Source organism: Triticum dicoccoides, chromosome 3A, assembly GCF_002162155.2.
Source record: "Triticum dicoccoides isolate Atlit2015 ecotype Zavitan chromosome 3A, WEW_v2.0, whole genome shotgun sequence".
NCBI lineage: Eukaryota > Viridiplantae > Streptophyta > Magnoliopsida > Poales > Poaceae > Triticum > Triticum dicoccoides.
The window spans coordinates 126,291,124-126,300,614 of record NC_041384.1 but is presented as its reverse complement, the minus strand read 5'-3'; the positions used below and the strand labels follow the sequence as shown (position 1 = coordinate 126,300,614).

Sequence of the window (9,491 nt, the reverse complement as noted above, 5' to 3'; positions counted from 1 at the left end):
TCCACACTCTGCCATTTCGTTTGCTAGATAGATGCACTTGAATGTCTTTCTTCCATGACTCTTAACTATGCCACTCTATCCACTCTGGAACCACACCAAACGGTAATACTTGATGAATATATAGGTTCCTAGGTCTAATATGCCATCTGTTGCTTGACACCGCACCTGTTCTAACTAGCATCACAAAATCCTTCAAGTTCTCATGCAATCTAGAACATCCCTCTTTATACAGATTTACAGAACTCTGATTCACAATATAAAATTGTACTCCCTCCGTTCCTAAATATTTGTCTTTTTAGAGATTTCAAATGGACTACACATACGGATGTATATAGACATATTTTAGAGTGTAGATTCACTCATCTGCAGCCGCCGATAACTCCGACCCTGAGCTCCATCCGTCGCTGCCCCCTACCCCGTCCGCCTGCCCCGGAGTCGCAGCCGTGGATAGCCCCATCAACCGCAACCTTCACCAGCCACACACAAACCTTCCGAAGACAAATTCCAGGTAAGTGCATGGGATCTCCCATTTGATTCATATCTGTGTCTACCTATGTATCTATCTATCTAGAACACCTCTCTTGTGTTGCTTGCGGCTATGTTATGCCTGACGAGTTATCCATGCTATGACAGCTCCATATGCCTGACGAGTTGTACATCATCTATGTATCTACTAAGTTATCTATGACGCTTAACCATCATCAATGTATCTATCTTTCTTATTAGTACTCCAAAACTAAGTCTTGTTTGGTCATCAATTTGTTCTCTGTTGGCATGCAAATTCTGCAACGGTTTTTTGGTCTCCTAATTTAGTCCTAGGAGTGATACAGGTTGTCAAATTTTATGTTGTTGATCTGCTTCAGGTCATGTTTCTCTGTTTCTTGAGTTATAATTGTTTGCAAACCATTTTGTGAGAGTTCCTGATTCTTTTCTTTTCTTAAGGAAGCAAACACATATTGTTTTCTTGAAAAGATTGACAGCTTGGACTTTGAATTTGCCATATGTTAGTCATACTAATTTCTGGACCAGCTTAAAAGTTTTTGTAGGACCATAGCAAAGCATTATAGCAGCAGCCACTTTATTTAAGGATAGATTTTTTTTTGCATCTACTTGTACTAAAGTATCATGGTTTTCTGAATTTAATATGCAAATGTGTTTTGTCAAATACAGTGAGCGACGCATTTGTGGGATAAAAAAATCTCAGTAGCCGTGTCATTCCCGTCCGTTGCACTTTCCATTGGCGGAGGGGGCAAATCTTGATTCAGGCGGCACATCGTGTGTTTGATCTGTTCATTGACATGATCTTATCTCCTCCATCTCTTGGCTTTTATATCAAGGTTCCTATTTGCTGTTGAAATCTCAGAAGAAATTTATGGAAGGTTTGTCTATCATTTCCAATTTATATTCGCAGGTTAGTCTTCCCCAAAACTGACAATTTCTGCAATTATTTTGGGCTGCTTTGGTGGTGAGACTGAAGGCAGTATTCCATTTTCGCCAAGCAAAGCCAGCGCTACCTGTTTCTGAATTGCATCGGGGAGGGGCGAGTGGCAAGATATATTGCCTTAGGAAGCAGAGAACTTCTGTGGCTTTTCCGGAAGGATTTGCTGCATGAGTTGCTTTTATTTACATATAGTTTGTGTGAACAAGTCAGTCTAATAATCCCAATATGGTGACCAATAGCATGCTAATTTCTTGCAGGATCAGCTGAAACAGCAAGGCTTGGGCAAGCAAAAGAAGAGACAGAGAGAGATAGCCGAGCATCATGCCAAACGGAGGCCGATTTCCGAGGAAGCTCACTGAGGTATGTATCGTGCATCTGCGTATTCAATCTGTTTGTTTATAAGATAATAACAGGGCTTTTGATCATTTATATTCTTGGCATTTCCACTTCCAGACCAGCAGTGACTCTGGCGCAAACGTCAAACGCCTTGAGCAAGAGACGAACATAAAGATCGAAAAGCTGAAGCAGCAGGCAACAAACATCTCTCTAGAGGTGATTCAGATGCCTCTGAGGTACGTCACCACTCTGAAGAACTAAGGGTTGATAAGTCAGTGCTGCATATGATGGCAACTTTGTATTATTTGTTTGTACACATAGTGTACTATATTTCTATGTTTTTTTTGGGTGGAATGTATACAGAGTGGTGTTATCTACAACTGCTAATATGTGTAGGAAGCTTCCTTCAGACGCCTCATATTTTGTAATGGAAGTGGTTCCTCTGCTAAGAAATCTTCTGAACTACCATGATGCAAAAATATGCTTGTTGTTTGTATTTGGATACCCTGATTATACCATGATACCATCTATTCTTAGATGTTGATGCTCTGCATCGATTTATTTCAGGTGCTGGAACATGCTCCCGTTTTCCTGACTCGTATAGCAGAATTGTTTGCTTCATCTCCAGAGAAACTGGATCAATTGTGCAACCATGGATAGGTTGCACAAGCTCTTAGCTTAATACTCCCTCCGCCCAACATAAGTGTCTCAACTTTGTACTAACTTTAGTACAAAGTTGTACTAAGCTTAAGACACTTATTTGGGACCGAGGGAGTAGCTGTTAGCAACTAGGCGGGACAAGCATCACTGGGTACATTGTACAACATGCTTCTATTTCACTTTTTATTGCTACTGTATTATTTATCGAAATTTGCTAACTCTGGCTCATATATCCTTGAAGGGAGTAATTCATGTTCTGTCAATATGTGCAAGTGGATCTTCAATGGCAGCTAAAACCCTCCTCCTCCATGGAATTAGTGGCACACTTAAGATATCCTTTCAGGTTCTGGTTTGGTTGCTGGTACAACTGTATCCCCCACTAGGCCAGCTGATTAGGTGATTATTGCTTTATTAAGTTTAGGAATCACTCACCCTAACCAGCGTGTTGATGAATTGACAAGATGACTAGCTCTCTAGATTTTTCACTTTCCTTTACATATTACAAATTCAAATCTGTCGGTCCTAATGTCCTATTGATTAGAAGAAATGATAAAAATTACTGATACACTTCACTGGTGATATTACTTTGTTTTCATGACTAACACAGTTAGAATGCGCAGAGCTACTCTGTTGCTTTCCATTTTGTGCGTGATATTGTAGCATGTTAATTTGGATATCCAAGACACAGATTCTCTCTTTCCTTCTTTGCAATATCTAATTTCGAGTGTGTTGCTTTTCCTTTTTCATTGCCTACTTGGAGTGATATTGTAGCATTTTATTGCATGCCACTGTAGGGAGTAAACTTGCTGTGTGGTACATGAGAGCATGTATATAATGATGGGTAAGATCAAGCTTTTTACCAATTTATACTGATTTAAACTTGTTGATATGGCGATAGGGTGTCCGGTGTACATGATTGTCGATTAAATTTTTATATAAACTTCTTCCAATTTGTTCCACTATGGATATGGACCTTTTTTCTATGAACTCCCTTTTATACCTTGGTCTGTTTTTGTTCGTGGTGCAACTTAAGACCATCCTAACATATTGGCTTATATTGTCATTTTTCTGAAAGACACATGATCAGGTCTTAGGGTATAGCGTTTTCATAATTTCAGATTAGCTATCTCAGTCTCAAAATTTATAGATTGGGTGGATCGTGTGCGGGTACATCAACAAGAAGTTCGGGAATAATTACAGGGCGACGATCCTAGATCCCCCCGCCTCCGACTCGAGCAAGGAGCAGCTGCTGCCCCAACCTCGCACCGCCGACCTCACACCGGCCCAAGCAGGGGTGGCACGCCTCATCCTCATCTTCCTCTCAGCGCAGATAGAGATGGCGGCGGCTGGATCTGGCTAAGTGGCCAGTGAGGATGACGGCTTCACCCCCCCGCCCCCAGTCAAAGTCAACGGCCACTTCCAATGGGCGTCGCCATGTTCTTCCTCACGCGTCGCCGACCGGCAGTGAGAAAGAGGACATCGTGAGGCTCGAGGAGGTTGCCATCACCAACGGCGAAGAGGACGAGGACCTCCTACTCGATATGTAAGCCGTCGTTACTTCTGTTGACCTGACCCGATCGGATCCTTCTCGTCAGTATCCGTATGGTTTCATGCATGGATTTCACTTTAGTTCATAAAAAAGTGATGTACTAAATTTTAATTTCAACATATATCAGGACAACTCAGCCGTGAACTTTAAAAGAGCAAACAAGGTTCTGGTATTGGAGTCTGAGCTGGTAATTTCTGATTATCTTCACTTGAATGTGTAAAGTTTTGTTTAGTCCATTTTCCTTTTGTTACTTGTGTTTGCACGTCTCTTAACCTGACAAACATTTGACACCTGAAGCCTTCCTATGTAGGTGGGAAAGTGATCCAAGAAATTTATATAGCGTTACCTGAATGCACAAGAGTTGCTGCTAGGACTCCATCAGTACAGGTACGGAACTTGTTAATATGCCATGCTAATTCAACTTAACACATGACACACTGACCAGCCATAGTATTTAATTAGATAATGTGTTGTGCAATGTTTGGCATTCTTGTCTGCAGTTCATGGCAATAATTTCAGTACTTGAGATTCCATAATCCATAGTAGTATTTTGGTCTGCTTAGTTGTCAATTATACAGTTGGAAAAAACAATTGCATATTTATTACTCTTCCCAGGTGTGTCCAGAGATCTAATACCCTTTACTTCTCATACACTTTCTGTATGATGCAGTGCTTTCGGGTTACGGAGAGATATCCCAAGGACTACATCCATCCACATGATGTCGCATAACCAATGAAACTTGCGGATGGTGATGTCTCCGTTATTTCCTGCCTCATTGAAAGAACTGCCAAGAAGGCCACCATCACAACAAATTGGACAGAGTTTCGTCGTGACACCAACGTCAAAGAAGGTGACATTTGCCTTCTACTTCAGATACCAGGCAAGGCATTCCATGTAGGTTTCTACCGGTCTCTCTTAGTCCTGTTACATATGCTTCAACTGTGGCTCTACTTTTGGACGCCGTTGCCTGAGTTTTGAACCATCTTACCGTATCTGTAATGGATCCTATTGTGAACTATTCATCGTATTTGCAATTCATATAAGATATCTATATTTTATTCGCATGCAACTGATGTATTTATGATCCCTCTTTGCTCCTGCATTATTTCTAGTTATGAACTTGCATGTACCAATACTTCACATTACTGTACCTTTAGTCTGACAGAATAACATCACTTAGTATAGACGAGAAAGTGGAAAGGGCACCACCTATCTGGCGCCGCAGAGCTTCCGCTCAGGTGGCGCACCAAGGTGCGCCCCAACCACTAGTTACTCAAAAGTGTCGCATGCATGCATGTACTCCGTACGTTGTGTGGAAGGCGAAACACCAAGAGCTAGAGCCTCAGCCTCTCCAGATTCCACACTGTCTGCCTCCCCGGTTCGTCCCCAGTTCTCCATTAATACCTCGCACGCACAGTAGAGCACAATACTACATACAAGACCACCATCGATCAAGCGGAGGCGCCGGATGGAGATGATCCCCACAAACACCAACACCATCACCAAAACGGAGCTGCAACACGATCACGGCGGGAGCACGTCGGCCGCCCCCACGGCGATAGCCGTCGAGGTGGACCCGGATGCTCTCGGCTGCCCCACATTTTTTTTTCGATAAAGGGTGGATTTTATTGACTCAAAATGGAGCATCAAGAAGATACAAACACAATGAGCACACACCCGGCCTCTGCATAGCTAGGATGCACACAACCAACATCAACGCACACACACAAAAACACGCGACAAATAGCAAAGTCATACAAGACCAAAGCTATGCGTGGGCGAGGAAAAAAGAAAAAAGCCCCAAAGCGATCACATCACGATCGGCAAACTATAACAATGACCATATCTGCACCGACAATCTCATGACGCCACGCGGATGACAAGGTTCTTCAACAGCAACGCCTTAAGGAAGGGAGTGACATTCAAGTGTCACCATCACCGGATCCAGCCACCGAAGGTTGGAATCTAAGTTTTCACTCTGAAGAATCAGTCCGAACATTCCGAACAATGCCTTCAACAAGGTAACAACGTCAAAACATCGCCATTGTCAGGTATACCCAACTCGGGGCAGACCAAGGCTTTCACCCCAGAGCTCAAGACCAGGTGCTCAAGTAGCACCACCATCAAGGTCATTCATGTGTTGTCGCCGCCACTTTTCCACGATCCCAGCAGCTACAAGCGATATGACCGCCGCCACTGCACAACAATTCCTCTGCATCAAGACATCATCCATAGTTTGCATCTCGCCGTCGAAGTGAACCACCATATCTGCAGAGATGAAACTCTAACAGAATCTTTTGAGTTCCCTCGCACCTCCAGTGTTCCAGGTACATTATAACTTCTATTAGCACGTGCTACAAGTTGATTCAACATGCTACAGTAGATCTATGTACCCCTTGTTTGAGTCTGCTCCGCATGGTACGCGCAGTGCGCAGCAGGACATCTGGTCTGTTCGACCTGCCATGGCAACCTCCCGGACAAGAAGAGGTGCGTCTCCTGCTTCATCAAAACGGGCTTCAGCCGTTGCTTCATCCCCACGAGCTACAGCCGCTGCCACGGTGTCGAGCGCATCCTGCAATCCGTCCGTGTGGCCTGCCCATACCGCTGCAGTGCAGCCAAGATGGTCTACCACGAGAGGGAGGAGCATGAGAGGACCTGTCCCGGCAAAGCCGGCGCCATGCAGAAGCAGGGACGTGTCGTGAAGATGGGCCCCTGCGGCGGCGGCGGCGTAGACGTCTGGGAGATGGACGTGCGGGGCGTCGACCGTATCGTGAAGGTCGTCCTCTGGCACTCCGGCGCGGTCGACGCCATCTCAGTGCTATACGAGCGGGACGGCCGGGAGGAGCAGACCAGGCACTGGGGAAAGCCCGAAGGACAGCGCTCAGAGGTACGTGCTCCATTAAATTTTCTCTGATATAAATTGATGCTGTGCTGCTTCTTATATCGATTTCTTTTGGAATTTTGTTTATCTTGTATCTATTTGGAGGTTTGGTGGTGCGGCGATGAAGCTCCCTTGGTTTATGGTTGGCATGTGCAGATCTGCCTGGAGCCGGATGAATACCTCATCGGCGTCAAAGGGAACCTTGGCAATTTTGGTGGTTGCTTCCTCTTGGGAAGGCTTACTTTAATCGGCAACCTGCGCACCTTTGGGCCATATGGAACGCGGGAAGGTCCGCCATTCGATCTTCCCGCAGCTGGCGGCAAGATTGTTGGTTTCCATGGCCGCTCCGGGGGCCTCCTCGACGCTCTGGGCACCTATGTAAAGATGGACGACTAGCCCACACATTACTATCTAGGCCATTGGTCGATATTACTATTTGTACTGCATGAACATGTCAATGTCTACTGTACCTCGTGACCAAACGTATTACGCATGAGCAAATCCATATATTTTTCCTTCTGCATGTTACCATACCAGACACGTGCCTCTTGTGTGTGTGTGTGTGTGGGTGGTTTGGTCGCTTAGTTAAAATTTTGTAAACATATAGGGGCTGGAATTTGGCAGTATCATATTTACCGCTGCTCTAGTTGACAACTATCCAGCTACAAACAAAATTAATGAGGTGTTTGATTACAAGGGACTAGACTTTTTTTAGTCTCAGGGACTCTAGAAAAAATACCTTTCAGTAGAGTCTTCTAGTCCCTAAAGAAAAGTCCCTTCTGTTTGATTACATAGGGATTAAAAGGAATTTTTTCTAGTCTAGTCCTTGTAACCAAACAGGGCCTAAGTAACGTCTATGATTAAATGGAGTACCCATGCAGGCCCTCATAATCCATAGCATGGACGTGCTGCATGCATTGGTCCTTACCCGAGCAAAAAAATGGGAGGAAAGGGGTTTCTACGAGAGAAAATGAGGCAGAGGTGGAAGCGCTCGCTGGCAAACGAGGCAGGGCGGGCATCGAGATGGAAAGTTAATGAACGGCGCCTAAACGTTTTGGAATTATCTGATTTTCGTAAGGTGACTTATTCACCTAGACAGAGGCAGTATAATTTTTCAACTATTTGTAGCAACGGTATTTTTCCATGGATAGAAATCTATGGACCACCCGATTAGTCACGAGCTGTGTATAATTGCATGTCAATGGGTTATCCATCGGTCCGTCTTTTTAGTATTTAAATAACCAAATAAATAGTATTATTGATTACATGAGGGCCGTAAAAAAAATTCATACTGAATTAAAAAAATGTTTGTGAATTCACAAAATGTGAATGTATTTGAATAAATGTCCATGTATCTTAAAAACTATTTGCAAATCGGATAAATGTTCATATATTAAAAAATAGTTAACAAATTCAAAAGGTGTTTCTGGTGAATTCAAAAAAGTTTGTGAATTCTGAAAAATGTTTTTTGAATTCTTAAAAAGTTCATCTATTAAAAAAATGGTCATGAATTAGAAAAAGTTCATGAGTTACAAAAATGTTTGAAAATCCAAAAATGTTCATGCATTCAAAAAATGTTTATAGATTAAAAAACTACTCTTGAATTCAAAATTGTTCTTGTTAAATTCAAAAAACATTAGCATATTCAAAACTTGCTAACATATTCAAAGAATTGTAAATAAATTCATATATTGTTGAGAAATTAAAAAAAATCCAGAATACAAAAATGTTCGCGAACTGAAAATATAAAATGAAATATAAACAAAAATAAAACAAAAAATACCGACTAGAGACGTAGAAATAAAAGTGAGAAATACATGAAAAACCGGCCTACTAGAGGAAAAACAAAAATAAAACAAAAAATACCGATGAGAAAGCTAGAAACAGAAGTGCGAAATAAATGAAAAACCGACCTACTAGAGGAAAAACAAAAATAAAATAGAAAAGAAACCAAAAACCTTGAAAATCAACTGAGAAACAAATTTAGAAACCGGCCTACCAGACAGTGTCAGGCGGAGGCTAGCTCTCCAAAAATAAATTAGCAACCGTGAGCGGGAGCTTGCTTACAGCAGATAGAAGCTAGAGCGCGCGAAAAGAAAATCTGCTGAATTGGGCCAGTGTTGGTGCAATAATTTGCCTCGTTTTGGAGATTGTTTTTGTAAACAATGTGGGACTAAAGTTTTGCACACGGTGTGATAAAGTCTCTGAAGTCATGTGGATTTTGGTACAAACTCCGAAAATAATCTCCTGCGGGGCACTGAGGATTATCACCAAAGATATGCTAGTCGAAAGTGACCCCCTAAAATTGTAGACGCAAAGCATTTGGTTTGGTGCATGTCCGAAGGAGTTAACTGCAGCCGAGAAGTTTGAAGATGGAGAAAAGACGTAGCATTTTCTTTTGTTCTTCTTATTATATTTCTTGAATCATAGGACCACCATATTATTAAAAGGGGTATAGTGTTTGAAACATATGTTTCTCTGATCCTAAACTGAAACCTATGAGAGTTGAGAGATATCCTTTTGTGCTTCGATTAAATATTTGCCGGCAAGAGAGGGAGTTATTCTTCGCCGCGAGAGATTTGATTCGGACGGAGGAGTTACCATTACTTGTGAAAGATCGTGG

General features: G+C 42.6%; 1 protein-coding gene and 1 long non-coding RNA gene across 3 annotated transcripts; both read left to right on the top strand.

Annotated features, from left to right (window-relative positions):
- The first annotated feature begins 308 nt into the window (after nt 1-308).
- On the top strand, nt 309-5,081 carry LOC119271367. Of its 2 annotated transcripts, XR_005134505.1 has the most exons (9): nt 309-508; nt 1,171-1,801; nt 1,895-2,013; nt 2,345-2,588; nt 2,679-2,833; nt 3,585-3,980; nt 4,114-4,173; nt 4,297-4,373; nt 4,657-5,081. It is a non-coding gene; the product is annotated as an uncharacterized LOC119271367 (long non-coding RNA). The 2 variants fall into 2 exon arrangements; XR_005134504.1 differs by having other exon boundaries at nt 2,679-3,980.
- A 973-nt stretch (nt 5,082-6,054) lies between these two features.
- LOC119271366 (jacalin-related lectin 19-like) lies at nt 6,055-7,408 on the top strand. The gene is made up of 3 exons (XM_037553226.1): nt 6,055-6,314; nt 6,416-6,874; nt 7,025-7,408. Exons 2-3 carry the CDS (start codon nt 6,608-6,610, stop codon nt 7,262-7,264), a joined length of 507 nt encoding a protein of 168 aa, XP_037409123.1. The 5' UTR covers nt 6,055-6,314; nt 6,416-6,607; the 3' UTR covers nt 7,265-7,408.
- The last annotated feature ends 2,083 nt before the right edge of the window (nt 7,409-9,491 follow it).